At 48.3% G+C, this 26,333-nt stretch overlaps 4 protein-coding genes and 1 long non-coding RNA gene across 5 annotated transcripts; 3 read left to right on the top strand and 2 right to left on the bottom strand.

Annotated features, from left to right (window-relative positions):
* Positions 1–480: 480 nt before the first annotated feature.
* Positions 481–6,665, top strand: uap1l1 (UDP-N-acetylglucosamine pyrophosphorylase 1, like 1). Its single transcript, XM_057019464.1, has 9 exons — positions 481–876; positions 2,401–2,605; positions 2,709–2,884; positions 2,970–3,142; positions 3,724–3,917; positions 4,264–4,404; positions 4,514–4,693; positions 5,101–5,176; positions 6,200–6,665. Exons 1-9 carry the CDS (start codon positions 585–587, stop codon positions 6,341–6,343), a joined length of 1,581 nt encoding a protein of 526 aa, XP_056875444.1. The 5' UTR covers positions 481–584; the 3' UTR covers positions 6,344–6,665.
* Positions 6,666–6,800: 135 nt separating this feature from the next.
* Positions 6,801–10,702, top strand: zdhhc12b (zinc finger DHHC-type palmitoyltransferase 12b). The gene is made up of 5 exons (XM_057019483.1): positions 6,801–7,168; positions 7,403–7,539; positions 7,993–8,085; positions 9,506–9,672; positions 9,755–10,702. Exons 1-5 carry the CDS (start codon positions 7,072–7,074, stop codon positions 10,068–10,070), a joined length of 810 nt encoding a protein of 269 aa, XP_056875463.1. The 5' UTR covers positions 6,801–7,071; the 3' UTR covers positions 10,071–10,702.
* Positions 10,703–10,808: 106 nt separating this feature from the next.
* On the bottom strand, positions 10,809–20,836 carry pkn3 (protein kinase N3). The gene is made up of 22 exons (XM_057019485.1): positions 20,648–20,836; positions 19,593–19,869; positions 19,215–19,381; positions 18,646–18,769; positions 18,420–18,571; positions 18,062–18,272; positions 17,415–17,582; positions 16,599–16,708; positions 16,229–16,372; positions 16,045–16,120; positions 15,327–15,486; positions 14,315–14,369; positions 14,121–14,185; positions 13,944–14,013; positions 13,645–13,736; positions 13,353–13,529; positions 13,217–13,279; positions 13,075–13,151; positions 11,728–11,870; positions 11,366–11,473; positions 11,152–11,232; positions 10,809–11,066 (listed from the first exon to the last, which is right to left on the bottom strand). Exons 1-22 carry the CDS (start codon positions 20,666–20,668, stop codon positions 10,866–10,868), a joined length of 2,742 nt encoding a protein of 913 aa, XP_056875465.1. The 5' UTR covers positions 20,669–20,836; the 3' UTR covers positions 10,809–10,865.
* LOC130517543 (uncharacterized) lies at positions 11,890–13,068 on the bottom strand. Its single transcript, XR_008947741.1, has 3 exons — positions 12,165–13,068; positions 12,058–12,133; positions 11,890–11,998 (listed from the first exon to the last, which is right to left on the bottom strand). It is a non-coding gene; the product is annotated as an uncharacterized LOC130517543 (long non-coding RNA).
* A 2,061-nt stretch (positions 20,837–22,897) lies between the features above and the next one.
* setb (SET nuclear proto-oncogene b) lies at positions 22,898–26,094 on the top strand. The gene is made up of 8 exons (XM_057019456.1): positions 22,898–23,130; positions 24,023–24,080; positions 24,154–24,296; positions 24,422–24,525; positions 24,623–24,736; positions 24,857–25,027; positions 25,316–25,438; positions 25,515–26,094. The coding sequence occupies exons 1-8, from the start codon at positions 23,061–23,063 to the stop codon at positions 25,533–25,535; spliced, it is 804 nt and encodes a 267-aa protein (XP_056875436.1). The 5' UTR covers positions 22,898–23,060; the 3' UTR covers positions 25,536–26,094.
* The last annotated feature ends 239 nt before the right edge of the window (positions 26,095–26,333 follow it).

The raw sequence follows: 26,333 nt of genomic DNA, 5'->3' as shown, positions 1-26,333 counted from the left end.
TGTTTTCTTGGCCGACTCGTTCACTTGTTTTTGAGGAAGTTCAATTGTTTAAACGGGATCTCATGAGAATCGGGTTTCTGCAGAGCTCAGGCAGCAGAAGGGCTGGTGAGCACAGAGGAGGGAGGTCCAGCTGTCTTAATGCTGCTGCTGAACATAAATCCTGAGCCTGGAGCTGCCACTGCTGCAAGTAGTAATATCCCTCTTATTACTGCAGTAATAACAATTAACAAAATAACCATGGACTAAGTTATAGATGATTTGCTTGGCTTGCTCACGTGACATCTGGATAGTAACACTTATTAAATGTCGACGAGCACATCGCAAGTTCCTCCCCGAAATGGCTGAAAAGCAGTTTGAGAAAAGAGCAGACAGGTTTCCTGAGATTTGTTGGTCTAAAAAACCACAACATCATCGCTTTTTCTTCCCGTCCGTGACGTCACAGTGGTTGCGCGCGTGCAGACAGCGAGTGAAGCGACCACGTGACGCAGTCCGGGGCAACGATCACGAGCTGGTGCCGAGCACCAGTCCCTTCCTGGTAGCGGAAGCGCAGCGGGTCCAAGTCTTCTCCGCGGTTCGGCCCTTCCATGGCGGACAGAATGCTGCCTCTAGAGCGGGTGGAACGCTGTTTGGACAGAGCAGGACAGGCTCACGTCCTGCAGTTCTGGCCGGAGCTGTGCGAGCAGGACAGGGAGCGGTTCCTCCAGGAGTTATCCGTGTTGCATCTGGAGGGGCTGGAGGAGCACTGCTCGGCGGCCGCGAAGGCTGCGGACTCCCCGTCCTCCAGCCTGGATCAGCACATAGAGCCCTTCCCTCCACAGTCCATCGGCAGCATGACGAGGAGTGACCCGGAGTGTCTGCGTGAATGGGAGAAGCTCGGTGAGTGTGTGGGTTAGCTACTATGGGTAGTCAGTCACCTGTGTCCTACAGCAGGAAGTGGAGAAATAGCACCCATCTGTCCGTAAAGGTGACATTTTTACAGTGTCATCATCATCTTCCCCCCAATGAGTCTTATTCATGAAACGTTAGTAAATTACCCATAAAGGCCGACAACACTTAAAACCTACTGTGGGTTTAGGAACAGGTAAACTGTGTAATATAACTGTGTATACTGTCTAATCAGCATAAATCTCCTCGTGAATTGGTAATGAGCACCATAAAAGGAGGTGGGCGTTGATGTCCGGTTTACCTGTTTTATCTGCACAAGCAAAACCAGAGAGAATGAAAGTTTTCCAACTTTCTGAAGCAGAGATGGAGATTATTTTGAGCGAAGATGAGTAAAAAAAACAACACATTTTATTGTTATCGATTAGCATGAGGACAGGCAAACTAGAATGTGGTCTTTGCCATCCCCAGAAAACTGCCCGAGGTCGAAAGCGTGTGGAGATTTGCTTAATAGCTACGAACAGATCCGAGCTACTAAAACAGGCATGGGCAAACTAAGGCCCGGGGGGCACACGCGGCCCGTTAAACGTTTTAATCCGGCCCGCCAAACTTGAAAAATTAAATGAATAAACCTTGTTAATGTTAAATTTTCACTGCAATTCTGGTGTTTTCCCACTAGAAAAAAGACAGTCAGGAGGAGAGTGATGGTGATATCCTGAAGGATAACAGAACTTTCAGTGCTTTAAAATAGAAATGGTTATTAATTTTTTTTTAAAAAGGCACATTTTATTCATTTGATTTTAAGTGTTTTAAGACTCATTCCAAAGTCAGATATTTTGTTGTAATGCTTCTCTTCATTTTCATTTGAAATTAAAGCACATGTTTTCTCCATATCCCAAGATGTGTATTTTTTCTCCAATGAGGTGAGGTTACCAAAGCACTCCATCCATCCATCTGCTCCTGGTCCGGCCCCTTTGTCAAATGTTAGAACCCATTGTGGCCCACGAATCAAAATGTTTGCCCACCCCTGTACTAAAATGTTGAGGAACACCAGGTTCCCGTGAATTTACGTCTACAGGTGACACACAAATTGGCTCAGCTCACGTTTCATGGATGAAACTGAACTCGATGAACTCGTCATATTAATATTTTGACCCAAACTGTTTTTTGTGTTCCATATGAAATCAAATTGATTTAGAGACCTAAATCACCATGTTGCCTCTGAGGGTTCATTATCTGCACAATCGTGACTCCCTCTGACCTCAGACCCTCGAACCTTCGTGCAGTAGATGAAACGTACAGAGAACATCAACAGCCGTAATCTGTATCTGTTCATTAGAATTTGGGATGTAGGAGTTGTTGTAGCTATCCAGAACTCTAGGCCACTGGACCTTCGGGTCCTGATTGACCAGGATCAGCAAAACAAGTCTGTTACTTTAGTGTGTAATAATCATGAATAATAAATATAATAAACTGTGTTTTTGTGTAGCTGCTTATGTTTCTACTCTATGTTTGCAGGAATGTTGAAAATCTCCCAGAATCAAGTTGGAGTGCTGCTTCTGGCTGGAGGTCAGGGGACTCGTCTTGGTGTTCCCTATCCCAAAGGGATGTATGATGTTGGTCTGCCTAGTGGAAAAACCCTCTACCAAATCCAGGCAGAACGTATTCACAAAATCCAGGAGTTGTCAGACAAAAAACATGGCTCAAGATGCACGGTTCCATGGTGAGTCCCCGTCGGTCTCTACAGGTGTAGGTCCGGGAACCCACGCCGGACTGGACCACCAAGATGAGGTAATCAGAGCTGTGCTTCTGCTCTACCTCTTCAGGTACATAATGACCAGTGAGTTCACTTTGGCACCTACTGAGAACTTCTTTAAGGAGAACAACTACTTTGGCCTGGATCCATCCAATATCATCATGTTTGAGCAGAGGATGATCCCAGCAGTGACCTTCGATGGTAAAATGATCCTTCAGGATAAAGGAAAGGTTGCCATGGCACCAGGTGTGTGTCCACTGATTCCTCGACTCATCCTTTTGCTTCTGAAATGTGTCCAGCTGTGTTTCTGAACATCTGTATCCTTGATCAGATGGAAACGGAGGTCTGTACCAGGCATTAGTGGACCACAAGATTCTGCAGGACATGGACAAGCGGGGGGTGGAGTACCTGCATGTTTACTGTGTGGACAACATCCTTGTTAAGATGGCCGACCCAGTGTTCATTGGGTTCTGTGTGAGCAGAGGAGCCGACTGTGGGGCCAAGGTGAGGCTCCAGCTCTCCACACCAGGATAACGGCTGATGTTTCCATCTGATCCTGTGCTAATATTGAGACCCACATGGTAAAAAGTACCAAACTCAGGTACAGATGTGAGGAGATGTTTGTGGACCCCTGCAGCCTCGGCCTATAGCAGCATAACTAAGATGTGACCTAATGATTAGACGACCCCCTAAGTATGATAATCTGTCTGTCTATGATAGTAACTGGAACTACAGAATTAGTAACAATAAGCTTTTTCAAAGAGGAAGGTTTTAAGCCTGATCTTAAAAGTAGCGATGGAGTCAGCCTCCCGTACCTGGACAGGGAGCTGGTTCCATAGCAGGGGGGCCTGGTAGCTAAATGCTCGGCCCCCCATTCTACCTCTAGAGACTCTGTGGTCAATACCTGTCAGAACATTGTGGACTAATTGGAGGCTTCTCAAGAAATTGTTTGGACATCCTGATAATATAAAAGGGGAAACTCTGAAGATATTCCTCTACCTCCATAGAAGCATCAGACAGGAAGAAATATATCCTCAAGTTTTGCAAATAAATGTGTTCAACTATGACTGATTACTGTGTGTCAGGTGGTGGAGAGGACAAACCCTGGAGAACCTTTGGGTGTGATCTGCAACGTTCAAGGCGTCTCCCAAGTTGTGGAGTATAGCGAGATCCCACCCGAGATAGCTGAGCTGCGAGGACCTGGAGGAGACCTGGTTTTCAGTGCTGGGAACATCTGTAATCACTTCTTTACCAGGACCTTTCTGGAGGATGTAGCAGAGTAGGAACCTGTCCTCTTGCTCTTGAGCTTTCGATGCAAACTTGATGACCACATTTTCCCGAACCAGTCTGAGGGGGTTTTCCCCAGGATTCTATTACCTCTGGCCTCACATGGGCCTCACATGGTCCCCACATGATCCCCTCATGAACCTCACATCATCCCTATATGATTCACACAGGATCCTCACAGGATCTTGTCAGCATCTTTTACTGTTCATATTCACATTTTACTATATTCACAGATGTCCTCAGAGCCTGATGGTTCTGGCTGGCGCTAACACTCCTGTCCTGTCCTGCAGAGGTTGACGTCCCCTTAAACTTCTGTTTTTTTTTCTCTAATCTCACAGGAAGTTCAAGGAGCGGCTGAAACAACATGTTGCGATTAAAAAAGTGCCGTTTGTGGACTCCTGTGGCAATCGGGTCAATCCCAGCAAAGCCAATGCCATAAAGATGGAGAAGTTTGTCTTTGATGTCTTCCCATTCTCCAGGTAGTTTGTCTTCTGCAGCTTTACCCAACACAGCAACCTGAGGGGTCCAGGTGGGGGGGCTCCATCTGTTTGTTCTTTAATCTGTTGCTTGTTTGTTTGTTTTTGGAAGAAACTTTGTTGTGTTTGAGGTGGTGAGGGAGGACGAGTTCTCCCCCCTGAAGAACGCAGAAGGCAAAGATAGCGCATCCACAGCCAGAAGCGCCCTGCTTGGTCAGCACCGCCGTTGGGTCCTGGCTGCAGGTGCAACTCTGTTAGAGGAAGACCAGAGGAGTGTCTTGGCCACAGACAGGTCAGAGCAGCACAGCATAAAAAAATGGTGTAAAGTGTTTTAAACTTTAACTTGTAGCTAGCAGGTCATTAGCTTAGCATAAGTAACTGATGAATTAGGTGTTAGTGGTGGGAGACTTCCTGTCCTGTTTACCCACCAATAGTGTTTCATTAATCTTCTATCTGTTTAAATATCTTATATTTGATGGTTCTCAAAGTTCGTTCATGTATTTTGGTCAAAAATTCAAATATAATCTGACATCTGTAGCTTATAAAATTTAATACGAAGACTCTCTTACTGAGCCAAAAACACTTGATGTACAATTATTATACGTAGAGCTACATTTAATTTAAAAATAATTTAAAGTCATTTTTCAACATGATAAATTTGGCTGGAGCCATCCTTCAACCTGTGTTTCTGGCCTGCAGGGTTGTTGGGGTACCAGCAGGGGGCAGTCCTCCGGCCCTGTGTGAGATTTCCCCACTGGTGTCCTATGGTGGAGAGGTGAGGACGTGATGGCAGCAGATATTAACACTGAGAAGCTTCCAGAAGAACAAAGGCAGAGCTAAATATTGTTCTTGTGACCTTCACAGCCATTTTCTCTCTCTGTTCTCATCCCTAATCTCATGAGGACGGAGCAGACCACCAGAGGTTCTCTGGATGGCTCTCAGCGGTTTTAAATAATCACACCCAGGTTCCTTCCAGTGGGAGGCAGGATAATGATGCTTAGCAAGGCTACATCACTAAGGAACATGTTCCTCATGTGTTTTGGGTCTAGTGTGAGAATTTCAGTTTTGTGTGAGTTCAATTGCTGCTCATCCAGACCCTGATGTCTGTGAGGCAGCGTGGACTTTCAGGAGCTGGTGGCTTTGGTCTGGATCCATGATAGATAGAATTGGGTGTCATCAGCACAGCAAAGGAATATTGAATGCTTTGTGATTATGTATAAAATAAATAGGGTGGGAGCGAGTACTGAACCTAGTGGAACTACCTGGTAGACTTTAGTGGGACATTTTTCCAGTCTGTGTAAGAGAATGCGATGATCACCTGTGTCAGGAGCAGCACAGGGGTCTAGCATGACAAGAACAAAGATCAGACCTTTATCTGCTGTAATCATGGTGTAATCCAGGGTCAGAACATCTCCAACACTGCAGCTCTGGTGGGTGTTCCTGGTCTGCAGGGGTCAGACTCTATCAAAGCTGGTCCCAGGAGGGAGCCATGGAGAACCTGCATCAGGTTCATGTGTGGTCCTGTCCAGCAGACCAGCTACTGTTGCTAAAGAAACTGGGGCTGGTTCTGACAGACAGGTGTCCGGAAACACGGTGGATCACAGTCCATGGCTGCAGACCAGTCAGACCAGTGCTGACCCCTGGTCACAGGAGCATCAGAACTGGGCCACAGAGCAATGGTCTGGTCTGGAACCAGCAGAGGCAGCGTGAGGCTCTGCTGGTTGTTTCTTGATACTTTGGCCTTCAGGCTCTGGGTCTAACCTAACCCATGAACTCCTGTCTCACTCCCTCTGTCCAGGGCCTGGAGGATCTGCTCAAAGGGAGAACGTTACCAACTCCTTTTCATTTGGATGAAAACACCATCAAGAAGCTGCAGGCTGGTGAATCGATGGTTGTGTCTCCAGGGCTGAAGACAAACCTTCATATGAACGATAGAAAGTGAATTCTGAGGGTTCCTGCTCTTATTCTGGTCTTCATCATGAGGAAGCACCATCACACTCAGGGCTTTGGAGACCATCAGCTGGTGATCTTTCCTGTCGACCCACCCGATCACAGCCTGACGGGCACCTTGTGATCCATAATAAAGACCTAATGGAGATAAAGATCATTGACATTAAAAGTAAATCTAACCCTCCCCAAAAGTCCTGCCGGCCGTCACCAGAATGTTTTTAAATCCTTTGATTTTTATATACAATTGCTTTTTTATTCAGAATATTCCTGTTGGACTATTATTAACAATAAAATGGCTGGAAGGTTATTATTAATATCGTTGTTATATATCTATATTCACATGTTTTGTATGTTTCCGCTCGTAAACTGGGCCCAGACTTCTGAACACGCGACTCTTTCTGGCGTCGCTGCAATTGTCCCTCTCGGGACACCGTAGCGGAATCTTGTTGACAAATCCGGGCTTTAACGACCGTCGCCAGAGACACCATCACGGACCGGTTCTCCGTCCTAATTTTTAGCTGGACCTCGTTTCCCCGCCGCTTGTCGTCCGACGGCACCGACAGAGGCGCTCGGAGCTGCGGTCCGTCCGGCTGCGGCTCCGGACCAGTCCAGCTTCCACCGCCTCGGACAGTCCAACCTTCACTCTTCACCAGCGGCGTGCGTGTGCGCGCGCACGGCAGGACCAGGATGGAAACGCTGATATGCTGCTAAAACAGGAAGATGTTCAAAAATGTGTTCGGGTCGGGCTTTGTGGTGAGGACGGCTCATGTGGTTCTGACCTGGGTCATCACGCTCATCCTCTTCCTGCAGGATACAGGTAAGCTGGGCCCACAGGTGCACACCTGCAGCCCGCACCGCCTTCATCTGTGGGTTGGATGTTAGCATCAGCGGAGCTGTTGCCCTGAGCCAAAGCAACACACACACACACACACACACACTGCCATCAACACGAACACAACCACTGACGTCATGTAAAAGGCGCTGTGTGCTTCATCAGTGTTCACAGGATGCTTTCTCACTACAACGTGTGTGTGTGTGTGTGTGTGCGCAGAGCTCAGGAGGCAGGAGGAGACGGGCCAGCTGGTCCAGCCGGTGCTCTTTGTGCTGCTGGTTCTGGTGTCGGTCCTGCTCTACTTTGCGGTTTCTCTCATGGATCCAGGCTTCATCTTGTCTGAAGATGCTCTCCAGGTAAAGTTCTTCTTCTCTCCCTAACGGGATGTCCACTAATCTGGACCCGCCCTGAGCTGCATGTGTTGGTGAAGACCCTCAAACTTTGAGGACCCAACACAGCAGCTGGAAGCTTCTGACATCAGCGTCCATCTGTGGTCACCTCAGCTGAGTAGATGTGATGGTGGAGGACTCCCGTCTGTCTGTAGGAGGTCCAACAGCCAATGATGTCAGAGGAACAACCAAACCAGGAGCTGAGGAGTTCTAGTTGTGATAAACAGTCCCACTTCGTGTTTTTGTTGTGCTTCTCAGTGGAGAGGAGGATGAATGATGAGATGAACCTCCTGGCTGATCAGAAGGACCTACCCCCCCTCAAGCTAAACTGTCCTGAAGTATTCCACGTGTAGCAGATGTTTTGGGTCAAACTGCATGATTCTCCTGCTTTGCTGACCAGCTTGTGTGGTCTGTTCCCAGTTCCCACTGGGAGTGACTGAGGAGCAACAGGACATGATCCAACCCAGCTCCAAGTCCCTGAGACGGCGTCGCTGTGGTCACTGCCTCCTCCAGGTGATCCAGCCAGCATCATCATCGCCGTCATCATCATCCTCATCTCCACCATCAGCACATGATTCCTGTTTTTTCTGGTTTAGTTCTGGAACTTGAAGACTAACCATCAAACCCAACGTTAGTGTACATAAATGAGCCGTGGGTGGAGGAGGTGACCCGGCTGTAGCTTGTTAGCTTAAATAATAGATGTTTGAAGGCGGCACCTGCAGTGACTGTAGTCCAACTGTATCTTCCACTGTAACCTGACAGTGGCTCAGCACCTGCACCGATACAGTAACAGCCGAGCAGATACGACTGCTTGGAAACTAAAACAGAATCCACCTTTTGATCCAAAATGATGGCTAATTTGGCCTGATGGGGCGTTCCTACCGGACCCCTACGTAGAGACCATCAAGGGTCTCTTCAGCAGAGCCGTAGTTCTGTAGGTGCAGTCAGGTCAGTGACCCCTGACTCAGCGTGTCATGGGCTTCAGAGGCTCTTCCAGCTTCATGACGCCTGTTTTCAACATCAGCTTGATTCAAGACCAGTTTTCTGTCTTTCTTGGTCCTGTTTGGGTGTGAACCTGGGCTCTCACCAGTGAAGCTTCTGAGCTGCCGTCTCCACGGGAAATAAGAGAGGTACAGCAGGAGGATGGCTTTCATTCTTATGTAACCACCATCTACAGGATCAAACATGTTGGTCTAGAATAGAGAACCCAGCAGTGTGTGAGCACTAGCCCCCTGGACCATGGCCGTCTGCCCGCTCCGCCATCATCTCAGCTTCTGTCTTTCCTGTCAGCAGGTTCTTTGGAATCTTTCTCCACTTGAATTGATCCAACATTTATCCAGGATGAGCTGATGTCAGCCCGCAGTCAGAGAAGATCAGACGATGCTAAAGGGTAGCTGCTCCTCTTCTAACCAGTAGCATTAGCTTAGCTAGCATAATGGCCATAGCTACAGCATGAATGACTTTCTCCCAGGAGAAGGTTTTCATCTTCATCGCCCTCCCATACCTGGACAGGAAGCTGGTTCCACAGCAGGGGGCCTGATGGCTAAATGCTTGGCCCCCTGGTGCTGTCAGCTTCTCCAGGTATGATGTAGCTGGACCTCTGAGGACCTTGAGGGTAAGAAGGATTTTTAAGTCTTTTCTGGATCTTCTGGGCCACCAGAGAAGAGAAGGCAGCATGGGAGTCATGTCAACAGATAAAGGGAGGCTGAAGACCCAGAAGGATACTGGCAAGTCTGGGATACTCGCACTGATCTGACCTTGAATAAAGCAGCCAGTCAGGAGCAGAACATCCCTTCTGCAGCTTCTCCCATTTGTAGTTGCTTCATGAGACATTTCCATAAGTTCCATTGGTTTATTTCTCTGTGCAGAATTTCAGAAAGCTCTGTGGAGATTGAGTGTGTTGCTCTAAAGCCAATGATGTTCCCTCAAGCAGCAGCCAATGAGGTCCAAGCACTGTCAGACGTGTCAGCACTGTGTGCGGCGCTACGACCACCACTGCCCCTGGATCGAGAACTGCGTGGGTGAGAAGAACCACCGCTGGTTTGTGCTCTACCTGCTGGTGGAGCTGCTGGTGCTGCTGTGGGGGCTCCATATTGCCTGGTGAGTCCCACAGTCACCAGTTCACAGCCCCTGCTTGTGCCAGCGGCTCCTCTCTCTCACTGTCTGCCTTCTTCCTCCTCAGCACTGGATTCAACCCCACCACCTCGTGGCGCCCGTGGCTGCACTCCAACGGTCTGCTGCTGGCTGTGGTGGTTGTGGTGGCTCTGCTGTCGCTGGTGGTGCTGCTGCTCCTGGGCTCTCACCTCTACCTGATCTCTCTCAACACCACCACCTGGGAGTTCATGTCGCGCCACCGCATCTCCTACCTCCGGCACTGTGGTGCTGACGAAAACCCCTTCGACCGGGGCCCCGCCCACAACCTGTGGGGGTTCTTCTGTGTGTGGGGCACAGTGGTGTGGGAGCAGGTGTACTTCCGGGAGGGAAGCAACCAGGTTTAAAGCTGCCCCCCTCCAGGGTGGCGTCCTCTCCTCAGTACCAGCACTCCCCTCGTGCTTTTCTACCTTAAGCCTAAAGTTGTATTTTAACACGGCGTGTTTGCTTTACGTGATTTTGAATGAACTCTGTGTCAGGTGCACGTGCAGACAATCCTCATCGCTGTGGTTCCTCTTAGATGCTCTGAAATCTTTTATATTCATGACGTTCCTTTACAAGGTGGAATTCTTGTTGGTTTCTCTGTTTTTTTATTTATTTATTTCTACTTGTTTAGAGTTTAGAGTCCAACCATGAAGCACAAGAACTGATTTTACATGAATTTCACTCAAGTTATTTGGTGTTAAATATAATTTAAAAGCAGCAAATCTTTTTGACTGTTAGCGGGAGGAAAATCAGTGAATATTAGTGACTATTAGACTTTAAGGGCAATAACTTTTGATAGTTCTATTTTTCCTTTTTCAGTAGAAACTTGTAAGATAGCAAATGTGATGTTGGCCTTTGATGTAGAGCCACACTGGTTCATTGGATGTGTCTCCATCCAAGAGAAAGTGGGTTCATTCCTCTACTTCTGCTTTATATGCAATAACTCCATGCATTAATTGACTGTACGAGTGAATAAAAATGTCTTTCTTGCTAATCTGGTGTCCATCAGATATAAATGCTTTCACTTCCCCTAAATACAAATATCGAGAATTAGCCAGTTTGTAAAGAGCCCGTTAGCAGCAGCCCGCAGAGTCTGAGGCTGTGGAATGTCAAATTTAATGGTGCATGAGTCAAAACAAGGACGCAAGGACAGGAGCTCAGGTCATCAAAGAAAAATCAAAGTCAGCAAAGATCTGCTGCTGCTGCGGTGTGAGGACGCACGCCGTCCGTGGCAGCGTGAGGACCGGCCTGAGACGAGTGAACTCCTCGTCAAAGTTGCTTACGTCTTTGGGAGACCTGATGACCGGCAGGAAGGGAGGTTTGACCCTCTTTGCTAAGAGGGCGTCCCAGTCAGTCGCCTGGTGAGACAAGTCAAACAGTTGCACGTGTAAGTGGACAGGTGAGATGAGCTGCGTAGCTCCTCCCAGGTCGGCCTCGTCTGACCTGAAAGAATCGGTGGCTCTTGACCTGCAGAGCGTCCTCCTCTCCAGCTCCAAGCCTCGTCTCTGGATTCTTCTGCAGCAGCTGGAAGAGAGCGATGCATGAATGAGTGCAGCATCTTCGCTGTGGAAGATGCAGCTTGGGAGCATCAAGCTACACATACAGAATTAAAGTCCATTTTCACCTGCAGCATCAATCAAATCAAACTAATTCCAACCTGTTGGATTAGAGATGCAGACTGTGGGGACAGGAAGCGCGGGCAGCGCACGTCATCGTTGACAATGCTGTCAAACACCTCCTCTTCATCATCACCTGGAAAAGGAGACTGAGGGGACACCACAGCACACTAGCTTTAGACTGTGCATTCAGACCAGGACACGGCTGTTAACTTGTCCTCAACTTGATAAAGGACATTTGGAAATAAAGCCGTGACTAAATCTAAAACCCATAAAGGACAGAGACACAGTTAACCGTCTCCTCCGACTGGGACAGACTCTGACCGGATGCTGTTGGGAGCATCGCGGGCCTGGATCAAGAGCAAAACCTGTTCTGAGCAGCTGGAATTCCGTTTCTACTGACCTCCCCCACCAACATTTCATAGATGAGGACCCCCAGCCCCCACCAGTCCACGCTGCGGGTGTAGTTGCTCTCCGTCAGCACTTCTGGGGCAAGAAACTCTGGCGTGCCACAGAAAGTGGAAGTGCGATCCCCGTGGCCCATACCTGCACACATGACATCACGTGTGACATCATACCTGCACACATGACATCACACATGACGTCATACCTGCACACATGACATCACGTGTGATGTCATACCTGCACACACGACATCACGTGTGACATCATACCTGCACACGACATCACGTGTGACATACCTGCACACACAACATCACGTGTGATATCATACATCGCACACACACACACACACACAACATCACGTGTGATATCATACCTGTACACACTCATCACGTGTGATATCATACCTGTACACACTCATCACATGTGATATCATACGACATCACACACGTGTCATGAATCCCAGCCTACAGGAACATGCTGGTGCATCTATATGACAGCAAATATTGTGGATGTTGTAATTTCATCTGCTTTTTCAAGCAGGTTTCTGTAATGGGACTTCAGGTGCTGACCTGGCTACCCCTTTGGGTGGGTGGGGGGGGGGGGGGCACTCTTTGAGGCTGTGGTTGTAATGACTTAAGTTGAGAATGATTGCAGGCCTCAGGTACCAAGGGTGACTTGGCAGGTGATTGCTTTTTGTTCTGATTGTCTTTAAAACCAAAGACAAGAAGAGAGGCCGAGGCCTCTGCAGCAGACGTGGTTTGTGATGCTCATTTAGTTGTGAGTTTGGATTGTGAACATGAGCCTGGTTGAGCCAAGGTTTTAGCCAGTTCCCCCAGACGGCCCTAATTTAATCCTTGGGATGAATTTAGGTTACTTTGCGAAAATATATGGACTTCTCCATTGAAAAGTTGCTCACTCTGATTTGAGCCTTATTATTTAATCTGCCAACATTCCTGGGGGCTCGTCCAAACCTGTTTGGTGTGTGGTTTGTGACATCACATGACAGAGGTGTCCACAACACGTTTAGAGGTCGACCTTGGTGGATTTGTTCTTCTGATGTGGTCGTTGAGTATCTGAGGGCAGCATCATTTCATGTCTTCATATTCTCCATTTTCAGGGCTGGAGTTTTAGTGCAAATGAAAATATCCATCATTCTGTTTTTAAACAGAATATGAGGATCAGGGAGTAAAATATGAATCCCTTCCAGGTCAGTCTTTGCTTTATATGAAGGATTTGGATTCTTTTTTCAGTGTATAGTTGTTTCCACATGCTCACGCTACCTAATAGCTTAAGATGAAGGAAACCCTGATCACACCAGAGGTAACGGCAGTAATCACATGCTTACCCTCTTTGCACAGGCCGAAGTCTGCTATTCTCACGAACCCATCTGCATCCATCAGCAGATTGTCGAGCTTCAGATCTCTGGGGGAGCAAAGAGGTGAACACACAGGAAGGTTCCGCTCAGCCGGGTTCTGTGATGACCTCACCTGTAAATGATTTTGTTCTGGTGCAGAAACTCAAGGCCGAGGAGCACACAGGACGAGTAGAACCTGAAAACAAAGAACATTGGAACATAAACCAAACCTGGAGGAGCTCAGCAGCAATCAGAGGTCAGATGCAGACCGAGCCTGTTTCTCTGTGAAGATGCTGGTGTGAATGTGGGTCATCAGGTCTCCTCCAGGGGAGTACGCCATCACGAAGCACACGTGCTCCTCAGTCTGGAAGCAGCCGTGCAGATTGACCAGGAAGGGGTGACGGGAAGCATTGATGACTTCAAAGATCCTCTTTTCACAAACCAGACTGAGCACAAACACACGGGTGGGACTATAGGAATGATTCTAGCAGTCTAATGTCCTCCTGGTAGCCAGGACGCCGCCCAGGACACCGATACCAGCTGGATGATGAGCTGGGTTACCTGTCGACTTCATCACGACTCACGATGTCTCCTTTCTTCAGGGCTTTGATAGCGTACAGCTTCCCTGACCTCTTGAACTCTGCCAGCAGGACCTGAGGGCAGGAAGCAGATGTGCTTTATCAAGAGGAACCCCCCAGTTCCCAGCAGGATCTGGGAGGTTTCTGAACATCAACTTCTGAGAGGTTTAAGACTCAATTGTGTTTAAATGTGTCTGTTTGGGGGGTTTATGGAAGAACAGCGGAAGGAGATGCAGCTCAGTGGAGGGCCTGAACCAGGAGGAGAATTTAAAAGGAAATAACCTTTCCAAAGTGACCTCGTCCCAGCACTGAAATGCATTTGAAGTCGTCCATCTGGAGGTGCCTGTTAGAACTGCAGCACAGAACAAGAGGGACAAAGGCAAAGGAGGGTGGCTGAATAATGGAGATTTGAGAGATGGAATAAGTCTGACGATTTAAACATGCAATAACAACACTTACTGTGGAGGTGTAATTACTGAAGGTTCTCGTTTGGCCTTTGGACTCATGGTCTTGGCGGGAGATTTCTTTCAACAAGATAAACAACAGATTAGAATAATTATCCCAGTTTTACAGTTCAATTTCATAGAGGTTAACGTGAGTGAAATGGTGTATGACGCCTGTGTGATGTACCACAGTGGTTCCCCGGTGTGAACAGGAGATCTCTTAGACTTCTCTTCAGTAAAGTTAGGACTCATCACACCAGCTTCTCTGAAAGACCAGAGGAAACGTCCACTGTTGTCCCAATCATTTACAACCTTCTGTTCCTCCAACAAAGGAGACATTTGATCTGACCAATGAAGATGCTACACAAACTGCACTTACACAAACTCAGTTACATTAATTTTATTACATTCAATTGTAATTATTTTTGCTACAGTCCAGACTGTCGGTACAGAACCTCCCAAACAAGCTGCAGCGGAAGAGAAAACTACCTTTAACAGGAAGAAACCTTGAGCAGGACCACTACTACTCATTACGCTAGTTGTGTGGAGGGACAGAGGAGAGAAACAGAGGCATGCAAAGAGAAACAGAGGCACAACATACATGCAAATAAATCAGTCATGGTTAGTTAGCAACAGCAGCAGCTGCAGCAGCAATAGCAACAGTAGTAGTAGCAGTAGTAGCAACAGTCGTAGTAGTAGCAGCTGCAGCAACAACCACAACAGCAGCAGCAGCAGCAGCAGCAGTAATAGCAACAGTAGTAGTAGCAGCAGCAGCAGTAATAGCAACAGTAGTGGTAGCAGCAGCAGCAACAACAGCAGCAGCAGCAGCAGCAGTAATAGCAACAGTAGTAATAGCAGCAGCAGCAGTAATAGCAACAGTAGTGGTAGCAGCTGCAGCAACAACCACAACAGCAGCAGCAGCAGCAGCAGTAATAGCAACAGTAGTAGTAGCAGCAGCAGCAGTAATAGCAACAGTAGTGGTAGCAGCTGCAGCAACAACCACAACAGCAGCAGCAGCAGCAGCAGTAATAGCAACAGTAGTAGTAGCAGCAGCAGCAGCAACAACAGCAGCAGCAGTGGTAGCAGCAGCAGCAACAACAGCAGCAGCAGTGGTAGCAGCAGCAGCAGCAGCAGCAGTAATAGCAACAGTAGTGGTAGCAGCAGCAGCAACAAGAACAGCAGCAGCTGCATCATCGGCAGCAGCAGGTATTTGGGGTCTCACCCTGCCGGACATGTGGGCGATGATGTGCAGGCAGAATTGTGGGTAGTTACTGGGGGGCTCGTGGGCTCCAGGGAGCTGCACGGAGGCAGGATGCTCATCATCAAACGGCCCCATGTGGCGAAGTTCATGTTCATCTGGGCAGCACGCAGGAAGTCCTTCCCTGGAAGATGCCAGAGATGAAAGGCGATTGGTCAGATCCTCTGTTGTTTCTGACCCGTGAATAAAATCAAGAAGTTGCTGCTGCGCCTGTTTCACATGGAAATGAGGTCTTTTGGGGAGATGCTTTAAGGATTACGGAGCAGCTCTTTACTAAGCTAAAGAAGTTTTCTTCTTGTTTTCCTGTTGATCCTAGATTTTGTGGCCCAGTGAGGGCCGAGCCACCAGCTCATGATGAGCTTCAGCAGCTGGAGGAGCTTCACTCTCCAGAACAGTTCATGGATGCAAATATCCAGGTTTCATCCTGGTTCCTGATGTTGAGACACATCAACCTGCTGATCCTGCACTCCTTAATGCTCTCAGTTGGAGGCATTAATGTCAGATAAAGGCCTGTCCCCTCTTCTGAAGCCTGGGGTTCAGCAAGGCCAAAGTTTAGCAACAGGAAGGCCAAAGTTTAGCAAGAGGAAGACGTGCAAAGCTTCTGTGAGCTGCAGCTGTTGGGAGAACATCATGATACCCTCATAAATAAACAGGCGTGGAGGACATGAAAGAACAACTGTACCTTTTTCTTTAGGAAAGATTCTCCTCTGTCTCTGAAGTTTGGACGGCCGCTCAATGACGGGGTTGATGAAGGTCACCTGGGAAATGATGTTAATCAGTTTGCAAGTTTGCTGTAGCCACCTTCAGAGCGAGAGTGAGGAAAACATGCAGAGCTGAAAACATGTCAACAGGTGAAGGTGAGAAACCTCCATGAAGACGATGCCCTGAGGTTCCAGCTGGAGACACATGCCGTGACGACGGTTATCTAGGAAGTCCTCCAGTCTCAAGAACTTTACTCCACACAATTCCCTCCAGTCCCTCCAGAACACAGCGATCTCCAGCTCCCTGGACTGGTTCACCACATGTAAACACAGTTATAACAGTTCATTTATTTTGGTTCCTTGGTTTCAGTTGGACCTGATTATGTCATCCTGATGATGTCATCGTGACATCAGAGGATCGTCAACAAATTCAAATTATTAAAGAATAAAAGCTGAGATGATCAAACACATAAATTTTGTGTGTGTGTGTGTGATTAGATGTGTGTCAAGTGTGAGCTCTGTGAGAAGCACTGACCCGCTCCAGTTCAGTGCTAAAGCTCTGGTCCCAGGACTCGGTTCCCAGCTGTCTCCAGTGTGTTCTCCCAATGATCCTGTTATCCACCTTCAACACAACACTGAACTCCGCTGAGGAGACACAAAGGTGAACAGAACATTTGTGTTTGTTTAGAAAAAACAAGACATCCTGGCTCCTGGAGACAGTAGACAACAGGGGAGAGCTTGTCCTCACAGTAGATGTGATAGAAGCAGAAAAAAATGGACCACAACCAAAGTGTGATGGCTGGAAAGCTGGGTCAGAACATCTCCAACACTGTCAGCACCAGTCAGACCAGTGCTGACCCCTGGTCACAGGAGCATCAGAACTGGGCCACAGAGCAATGGTCTGGTCTGGAACCAGCAGAGGCAGCGTGAGGCTCTGCTCAACGTTCTGCTGGAAAAGCTTGGCTTGCACCTACCAGAGACCATGGTCACCCCTCTGAGGGAGACAATAGTCCCTGATGGCCTCTTTCAGCAGGACGATGCTGCCTGACACAGAGCAGCAGTGGTTCTGGAAAGGCTCCAGGAGGAGAGTCACTTGGCCCAGCACAAGTGGTCCAATGAACAGAGGATCCACCTCTGCTTAGAGCACTAAAGGATCTTCTTCTGACATGTAGGTGCCAGATACCACAGCACAACTTCAGGAGGAGTCCAGGCCTGGATAGGTCAGCAGTAATTATGTGGGTGGTCCTAATGTTCGGCCTGATTCTGTGTATGATGGATTTCAGACCTCTACTGTGATTGGTTAAAGTTATGGAAGTTTGACAGGTTAGTGGACACAAAGACGTTGACTTACAGGACAGTTCTTCAGCCTTGCTCATCTTCCCACCACTACGTGTTCTCAGCCTCACGGACCTGGTGTCTGACAGACTTTTAGGAGTGGCCCCCAGCCCGGGAACATGGCTGCGGCCTGGAATGCACTCCAACAGGTCCTGGCAGCCCTTCACGCATACATCCAGTCGTCCTGATGGTAAAAATTTTAGCTAATTTCAACTTCAGTCCCACAAAACACTTTCCAACATTTCCTCATTTCTTCTATATTTGTCATGCTGAAATGTTTCTGTTCAGACTGATTTACTCACTAGTCAAAGACAACTCAGATAGATCCACCAACACAGCTTTTCTATGTTCTGATCACTGAGAATCTGTCTGATACAGTGTTTGAAAAGTCAAAAGCAACAACACCAACATCTGCAGGGGCTGCGGCAGAGGTCAGAGGTCACGGTTGAACTAGGAGGAGGAGCAGACCGTAACAGTGGAAAGAAGATAAAAGCTGATTTAAAGAGAGTCTCCAAGACTGATGAATGAAGAAATGAGCAGCTCCAAAGCTGACACCAATTGTCTCAGGCCTTTTAACAGTCCTGGTTAATATTCCGCTCAGCTTCCACAGATGATGGCGCCACACTGTTGACGCTCATGTTGGCGGAACTCCGTAAAGAAAACCTGTTAGACTGGCCGGTCTGAAGAAGAAGGAATTGCAGGAGGAGGACAAAGAGCTGCATGGCTTCTTTGGCGAGGGTGAGGCTGCCGCACTCGCCTCCTCCTGGAGGCCACAGTGAATGGGATGGTCCCGAGGCAGCTCTGCTGAACATCTTTCCAGGGAGAGACGTAACAAATCCACCTTCTGAGTGGATTCCTGCATCCGGGCTTGAGCCTGGGAGACACACGACATTCCTGAAGAAGTCAAACCTGGATTTATCTGCCAGTTTAATACAATTCAGCAGGTGTCAACTGGCACACCCCTCGTGATTTTAGAGGCAGACTCAGAGTGGTGCCGCTGGAACCATAAGTTGTTACCAACCTCTGCAAAAATGCGGCGGTCCTGGATCTTGCGTCCGCTCAGCTGCTTCACAACGTTCTTTGCACCTTCTACAACTGCAGATTCGATCTTGATGTGGTGCTGAAGTTCGGCCAGCCGCAGCTCCAGAGGACCCATCAGATTCTCTGTCTGACCTGGCAGAGGAGGAAAGGTTTGCGGCAGAGGTGAGAACTGCAATAAAACAAGGGTCGTTTCCACAGGACGGTACCGTCAGAGCCACCGCTCCCGCCGTTTCTGGCCTGTCCGACTTTGACGATTTGCATACGCAGCAGCTCAATCTTGGTGCGGCTGTCCTGCAACATCTGCTGGGCGATGGACAGCAACTTCCTGTCCTGTCACACCAAGAACAGACATGGAAACATGCAGGAACTCATATCCAAATAATTCGACACTACCCTTCAGCTCCTGAGCCGACAAGCTGTCTCTGAAAGTGGCCAAGCTAGGTTTGATTTAAAGGTTGCCTTTTGCCAAGGCAAAAAGTTGACATTCAAGGGCTGCAGGTAAAGGAACCTCTTTGATACGAGCACAAACAGCCCTTTTCCTTTTCCAGTCACATCAGATGAGCCTCTCAGGCGGTGTTGACACGGTCCACCACTGACCTTCCCCTAACCCAGCAACACTACAGGCCCTGTGGAACAAGCAGAGACTGGGAGGAAAACTGAGATTGTCCCCACAGCCTCAACTGAGCAGCATCACCACAACAGCAGGTTCTTCCTCAGAACCACTAAACACCACAGAGAAACCCACAACGTACAGGTGCCGAGGAGTGTTCACTACCTTGATCGACCCATTGGTGTAGGTCTGAATCATGTTGTCAGCACCCTGTTTGACTTTGGTTTCCATGGTGAGCTGCTTCTTCAGTGTTCTCAGTCGGAGCGCCAGAGGTGACCTGATCTCTTCCCACTGGCACGACTCAGGCGGGTTGTCCGTTTCTTCCAGGCAGCCTGCAGCAAGACGACGACATGAGGGATACGTCTGATTAAAAAGGTGGATTCCAGGAATGATGCGGTGTTTTCAGGAATGATGATGATGAAGTAGTTTTACAGTTAGTCAAACAGAAATAGAAAATGCTGCAGAACTTCATAAGTTGCGAACTGTCAGGAAGGATCTGCTATTACAACCAGACGCATCTGAAGGGAAAAGTCTGTTTGCTACCTGAGACGTCATCCCGCTCTGCAGGCATCGACCTGGCATTGAGCTCCTGTAGCTTCCAGTGCAACTTCTCCAGTTTCCGGCTCGAGGCCTTGAGCTGGCCCTCCACCTCAGCAGAGATTTTCCGGTTGGTGACAGCCCTCCTCATTCTCTCTGCCGCCTCTTTGATCTTCAGCTCTCGTTGGATCTCCTGTCTGACCTGATTGCGAGCATCTTCCAAGCGCTGCTGAAACTCTGGGTCCAGAATATCCCCGTCTTCCAGATCATGCAGATCATGGCTCTGACAAACACAGCACAAGTGATTTTATGGGTGATGTCTGCTGCCTAGGAGTAGATTTAACATTGTAATGGGTTTAAAGGGGTTAGCACTACACAAGTATTCTATCCAACAGTAAAAGCAGGGCGCCATTTAAGAGTGTCCAACAAACCGACTTCTGAAAGCTTCAGAATGACAGAGGTGTTTTCACCACCAGGAGGAAAACACTCATGTTGCACACTAACAACGTTGAGATGGACATAAAGACACATTTAAGGTTCAGGAGGTGAGAACATGCAGGAGAAACCTGAGCAAATGGAAGCACCTCTGAGGATGCATCTGAGGAACAATGAGCCAAAGTCTTCGTCTAAGGGAGGATTTCAGTAGATACATTCTCAGGCCACCGGCCACTGTCCCATGGGTTCAGCCACATTAAAGACAGCACCCCAAACACAACCTCAGATATCCTGTAACCAGAGTGGGATCTGTAAGAGAATGTTGACTGTCAGCTGTCCATAGTTTTATGATGTGGTTTATACCACAGCTGCCATAGTGATCCATGATCACAACTGATTTAGCTGGATGTCATCCTTAACCACGAGATCTGGCCTCCTGATAATTACCCCATTCTCATGATAGTTTCCTGTAAAGCTCCAGTTCCAGGTGTCTCACTCAATCCTATTTTCATACTCAACAAACAAGAAAAACAGGAAACTCGAGTAGATCTACTGGTAAAGTCCGTGGAATGATGAATATAGTCATCATTCAGACATTTAGCAGCATAACGTGACACCAAGCTCACCTGCACGGTTGAACCTGACATCTCCGCGTCCTCCGGTGGGTCTGAGAGGCGCAGAAGGAGGTCAGGCCCCGCCCTCTGGGGTGAACTTCAACCCGGTGCGACGCTTCCCGCTTCAGCCTGTAGCCGCATACAAACACCGACAAACAGCTCTGAGTGACGCCGCTCCGGGGCCCCCGCCGTCCGACTCTGACGCAAACTGGCGGCGCTGGCTGAGCGCTGATTGGCTGGTTCGATACAAAGGTATTGACAGAAGCCAATTACGTGCGACACCTGCCCAGGTGGCCTCGTGACGCACGCACGGCAACGCAGCGCCCAAACCATCCAGACAGGCAGCGTAAATGCGTGCGTGCGTGCGCGCGTGTGTTTGTACCTTCATGTCCTCTCTAACTACGTCCATATGTAAATTCTGAGGTTCTTCCTCTAGAACATCCAACATATGCTGTTCTTCTAATCAATCAATCAATCAATCAATCAATCAATCAATCAATCAATCAATCAATCAATCAATCAATCAATCAATCAATCTCTATACAGTGTCTGTTACAATCAAAACTTTCTCTAGAGAGGAGAGGAGAGGAGAGGAGAGGAGGAGAGGAGAGGAGGGGAGGGGAGGGGAGGGGAGGGGAGGGGAGGGGAGGAGAGGAGGGGAGGGGAGGGGAGGGGAGGCGAGGGGAGGAGAGGAGGGGGGGTAAGGGAGAGGAGTTTAGAAGAATTTCAAAAACCAAAGGAAGGTTGGATATCAGGATAATATTGCTAATACGTCAGGATCCAGTGATGGTTTTTTAAGCAACGGCTTAATCACTGCCACCTTGTAGGACCACGGTACATAACCTGACACTAAAGAACCATTGATCTGGTCCAGGATAGAACTGCCTATCAATGGTAAAACATCCTTCAACAGGTGTGTTGGGAAGGGATCTAAAAGACACGTGGTGGTCTTGGATTTCTGAATTAGCGAAGACGCCTCAGAAAAATATATAGGGGTGAAGGAGCTTAAGGGCTCGTTGGAGACCCTGTATGTTCCCACAGTCAGCACATCTGGTGATGGTCCAGTTGTTGGGATGGCCTGGTTAGCTTTTTAGAAGAAAAATAAGCTGTTCTAGCCTTGCGAAGGGCCTTTTTGTAAACTAATAGACAGTCTTTCCAGGCTACATGATAGCTGTCTATTTTACAAGAATGCCACTTCCTTTCTAGTCTTCGCGCTTTCTGCTTGAGGGTCCTGATATGTGAATTATACCAGGGGGCACACCTCCTCTGATTTACTATTTTCTTTTTCAGGGGGGCAACAGAATCAAGCGTGATTCTCAGTGAGGTTGCTGCACCTTCAGCAATAGAGTCAACCTCAGCAGGGCTAAGACTATAATGATTTATCCCTGGGGAAACACACGGTGGTCCTGGGATCAGCACAGGGATCACTTCCTTAAACTTAGCGACAGCATTATCTGAAAGACATCTGCTATAGTAAGACTGAGCTCTGAGCATAGAAGAATCCTTAATCATAAATGTAAAAGTGATCAAAGAATGGTCTGACAGGAGTGGGTTCTGAGGGAACACTGACACATGTTCTACCTCAACACCATAAGTCAGGACTAGATCTAGGGTGTGGTTAAAGCTATGAGTTGGTTGGTTTATCTGCTGGAGGAAACCAACTGACTCAAGTAATGAAATGAAGCGATTTCTAAAGCTGTCATTTACAACGTCTTCATGGATATTAAAGTCTCCAATAATAATGACTTTATCTATTCTGAGGACCAAGTCAGATAAGAAATCAGAGAACTCAGACAGGAACTCTGAATGTGGCCCAGCAGGGGGCCGATATACAACTACAAACAATGTGGCTTTTCTGTCCTCCGATGGGTGATGCCAAGAGTCAGGCTTTCAAATGAACTGGATCTGTGTTTTGGTCCAGGATTAATCAACCCACTTTGGGTCTAATGAAATAGGCCAAGTTCCTAGAAATGAGAGATAATGTATACACTGACACACGCCGCCATGTATAATAATAAGCATCGATCCTACGTACACATAAGGATCACATGTGCAACCAGAATTCAGTTTATAAATATTAATCAACAATAAAATATTTATAATAATAAAATCAAATACAACTTACTGTTAGTTTGCTATTGCTACAGATTTTACTTTTTTAACCAGGATTAGGAGTTAATCAGTGAGGGTTTTAAGCAGCCCTACTGGACTCCAGCCAGCTGGGGGCGCTGGAGCACCACGGCCGCGTTGAACGACGGAGCGTCGGCGACGCAGAGAGAAACAAGCGTGGAAACCGAAGCTGGTTCCTGCTTCTACTGTGGAAGGCACCCTGGCTAAGGTTCAAGTAACTACAAGTCACGCCGGAGAATAGATACACGCCGCTGGGAAATACCGCACATTCAACGTGTCACGGCAAACTGCAACAATGTCTGCCTCATCGACGAAAGTCAGCAGGAAGGAGAATTCGAATCACGACGGAGCGGACGAGACCTCTGGTAATGTTTGGCAATGGCGGCTTTGCTACAAACGCCATTTTCATTCGTTTCCAACATGTTGTGATGCTCTAAGCGTTCCGATGGTATTATTGTGAAACAAATGTCCGTAATTGAAAAGCTAAGTTTGGCCGTGGGTTAGCCGGGGTTTATTTGTTGTTGTAGCCTGCAGAGCCTCACGCTGCTAACGCGCGCTAAAACTTGAGCTAGCGGAGCCGTTAGCCTGCGTCTGTGGGCTAGCATGCATTAGCTTCTAGTTGACTCCAAGTCGGCCGGTTTATGTCGATCATTCTTCTGTGAGATGGGACATGATGTCGATGCTGAGTCGACGAGTTGCCGTGCACGCTGTGTTGATCCAGCAAGGAAGGAGGGTTCTCGTTGTTAGCAGATGTAACGTGTGTGGGTGTGAGAGACAGAGAGAGAAAGGCCGAGCACCGATAGCGTGAGCTCGGTGTTCGTGTTAATCGTATTAGGGCTCGAAAGCGTGAGCGCGATGTAAACGAGCATGCTTTTGTGGACCGAGGTGTTGTTGTGGCTGCGCGCGCACGCTTAGCATGCTAAGCGCTAATCTGGCTTTCAAACGCGGCCGCCTTCAGCAGCAACAGGAAGCTCCGCGAGGTGCAGGGGCTCGAGCAGCGCGCGCACCTTCACGCACCCCAGCCAGGTGAGGAGGTCAAGAGCGTGAGCCTGCTGTGGCCAATAGTATTGGCAGTAAATGTGCGTGTTCGTCCACGTTAGGAGTGTGGGATCATCTTCCCTTCACTCTTCTGAGCGCCCTGTAGTAACCATGGTTACCGCCTGAGCAGCAACTCTGGATAGCTCTTTTTGACTGTTTGCTACTTTTTCAGCTGTCCTGTATTTCCTGTTGAAGGTTTAATTTCTTCTTCTTTTCTAGAAAAGGAACAACAGGAAGCGATTGAGCACATTGATGAAGTCCAGAATGAGATTGACAGGTGAGTCTGAGTGGGACTGGTGCAGCCACAGGTGGTGCAGGTGTCCTCACCGCTCTTTGTCCTCCCTCTCCAGACTTAATGAACAGGCCAGTGAAGAAATTTTAAAAGTAGAGCAGAAGTACAACAAACTACGTCAGCCCTTCTTCCAGAAGAGATCAGACCTCATAGCAAAGATCCCAAACTTCTGGGTCACAACGTTCGTCAACCATCCACAAGGTTTGTTATCCAGGTTGGACTCGTGTGTCTCTGCTGCTGCGTATGGAGCTCCGTGGAGACGTTTTCCACAAATATTAATGACGCCACGTCTGGTTTATTTATAAGCCTGTTTGTTTGTCCTGTAGTTTCGGCCCTGCTGGGGGAGGAGGACGAGGAGGCTCTTCATTACTTGTCCAAAGTGGAGGTCACCGAGTTTGAAGACATCAAGTCTGGTTATAGAATAGAATTTGTGAGTATTTGACCCTTCAGGCCACGTGTCCCCACGCTGACCCACCTGTCCTCTCCTTTGTGTCCCCACGCTGACCCACCTGCCCTCTTCTCTCTAGTTTTTTGATGAGAACCCCTACTTTGACAACAAAGTCCTCTCCAAAGAGTTCAACGTGAACGAGAGTGGGAATCCTGTTTCCAAGTCCACTGAGATCAAATGGAGATCTGGGAAGGTGAGTTCCCAGCCGTCCTTGCTTTGTGTGTCCTCTTGTTTCCTGCTGTTCGAGGACAAAACCTTCAAATTGGGCGTGGCGTGGTTGTTCCCCACTCTTCACCTGACTTTTCCTCCCAAGGACCTGACGAAGCGTACGGGCCAGACGCCAAACAAGGCTGGCAAGAAGAGGCAGCACGAGGAGCCGGAGAGCTTCTTCACCTGGTTCACCGATCACTCGGACGCTGGTGCTGACGAGCTCGGGGAGGTCATCAAAGATGACATCTGGCCCAACCCGCTGCAGTATTACCTGGTACGTTTGGGCTCCTTCCTGCTCACAGATGTCATGAAGACTAAGGAAGGTGAACAGATGCTACGCTAGCCGACCGTGGCCAGGCTTAAATTGTGCCGCAGCAGACCTGAGCTGCACCCACAGGTCCACTCTGGGTGCTGGAACAGCTGAAACAGGGTACCAGCTCAGACTGAGGCTGCTCAAGGGCTCCGCTGGCTTCAAACTACCAAGCAGATGAATAATTACAGCGCAAAGATTCCAAGGGGGCGTGTCCTCTAATCAGCTGCTGTCTCCTCAAACGTGTCCAAGGTCCCTGATATGGAGGAGGAGGATGAAGGTGAAGGCGATGAGGACGATGATGAAGAGGAGGGTCTGGAGGACATCGATGAGGGAGAAGAAGAGGAAGGTGAAGATGATGATGAGGATGGAGAGGTGAGTAGACGGAGAGGTCCACACGTCTGTTGCTCAATAAATGATGGGTGAAGCAGTGAGCGCTCTCGTTCTTTAGGATGATGGCGAAGAGGATTAAATATCAGTGCACGTCCCACCACTCGGAGTCTACGTGTGTGGTCAGCATGATGACTGAAGGCCAGCTCCAGGGACACGGCAGGTCTACGGTGGGGGGTCTAAACATGGCTAGCGTTCTGCACATCATCCTACACACCAGGACTGGTTGCTATGTGGATCTGATGGTTTTGTTGTGAGATCAATAAAATGGAGCCAACGGAATCATAGACACTTTTATATATACGTGTACATTTAAATATCCACTGATGGGGTTGTCGCTTATTTAAAATGTACCTTTTCCTTTGAGTTATTCTAGAAATTGAACTGATGGGAAGCACCAGCTCATTCCTCTCAACCGTTGTAAATGTTTTTGGGATAAACGTCCCTTCATGTTGGTAAGATGGTTGTACATGTGTGAGTGGGGGCGGGGCGGACCATTCTGGACTTTGATACCCGTCACAGCAACACAGGTGTCTGTGTGTATCTCTATACACACACACACACCTGAGTTCTGCTGGAAACCACTGACAATAAATGAAGTGTACCGGTTGCTTTGTTACAATAAATAATTGTATACATGATGTTTGGAGTGATGTCGCGATGGCCGCTGGCGTCCTGTTGCTCGTCATAAACAGACTTTATGCAGAAATGCTTGCAGGAACTGCTTGATGCCACCTTTGTGTAGTTTAGACTCGGTCAACCTCACCTGCAGATACAGGTGAACAGGCGGCTGTAGACGTGGTCTAGACCTCACACACCTGCTTACAAGTGACGGGAAGGAGGTGAGAAGGCAACTGCTGACCATGGGTCTAAACCCTGG

This window comes from Takifugu flavidus, chromosome 20, assembly GCF_003711565.1.
Source record: "Takifugu flavidus isolate HTHZ2018 chromosome 20, ASM371156v2, whole genome shotgun sequence".
Lineage (NCBI taxonomy): Eukaryota > Metazoa > Chordata > Actinopteri > Tetraodontiformes > Tetraodontidae > Takifugu > Takifugu flavidus.
Note: the sequence above shows the minus strand (reverse complement) of the source record. Positions and strands in the feature narration are given on the sequence as shown.

Excerpts from the sequence above, each read along its gene's own strand:
- pkn3 (XM_057019485.1), bottom strand. The coding sequence starts at position 20,668 with ATGTCAGGTTCAACCGTGCAG. Across the intron at positions 17,583-18,061 it reads CAGACCGGCCAGTCTAACAG|GACGACTGGATGTATGCGTG; the intron begins GTTTTCTTTACG and ends TTTTACCATCAG. Across the intron at positions 14,014-14,120 it reads TCAGTAATTACACCTCCACA|TTCTAACAGGCACCTCCAGA; the intron begins GTAAGTGTTGTT and ends TCTGTGCTGCAG.
- setb (XM_057019456.1), top strand. The coding sequence starts at position 23,061 with ATGTCTGCCTCATCGACGAAAGTCAGCAGGAAGGAGAATTCGAATCAC. Across the intron at positions 23,131-24,022 it reads CGGAGCGGACGAGACCTCTG|AAAAGGAACAACAGGAAGCG; the intron begins GTAATGTTTGGC and ends CTTCTTTTCTAG. Across the intron at positions 25,439-25,514 it reads ATGATGATGAGGATGGAGAG|GATGATGGCGAAGAGGATTA; the intron begins GTGAGTAGACGG and ends CTCGTTCTTTAG.
- zdhhc12b (XM_057019483.1), top strand. The coding sequence starts at position 7,072 with ATGTTCAAAAATGTGTTCGGGTCGGGCTTTGTGGTGAGGACGGCTCAT. Across the intron at positions 7,169-7,402 it reads CCTCTTCCTGCAGGATACAG|AGCTCAGGAGGCAGGAGGAG; the intron begins GTAAGCTGGGCC and ends GTGTGTGCGCAG. Across the intron at positions 7,540-7,992 it reads TGTCTGAAGATGCTCTCCAG|TTCCCACTGGGAGTGACTGA; the intron begins GTAAAGTTCTTC and ends GTCTGTTCCCAG.
- uap1l1 (XM_057019464.1), top strand. The coding sequence starts at position 585 with ATGGCGGACAGAATGCTGCCTCTAGAGCGGGTGGAACGCTGTTTGGAC. Across the intron at positions 4,405-4,513 it reads GATGTCTTCCCATTCTCCAG|AAACTTTGTTGTGTTTGAGG; the intron begins GTAGTTTGTCTT and ends TGTTTTTGGAAG. Across the intron at positions 4,694-5,100 it reads AGTGTCTTGGCCACAGACAG|GGTTGTTGGGGTACCAGCAG; the intron begins GTCAGAGCAGCA and ends TCTGGCCTGCAG.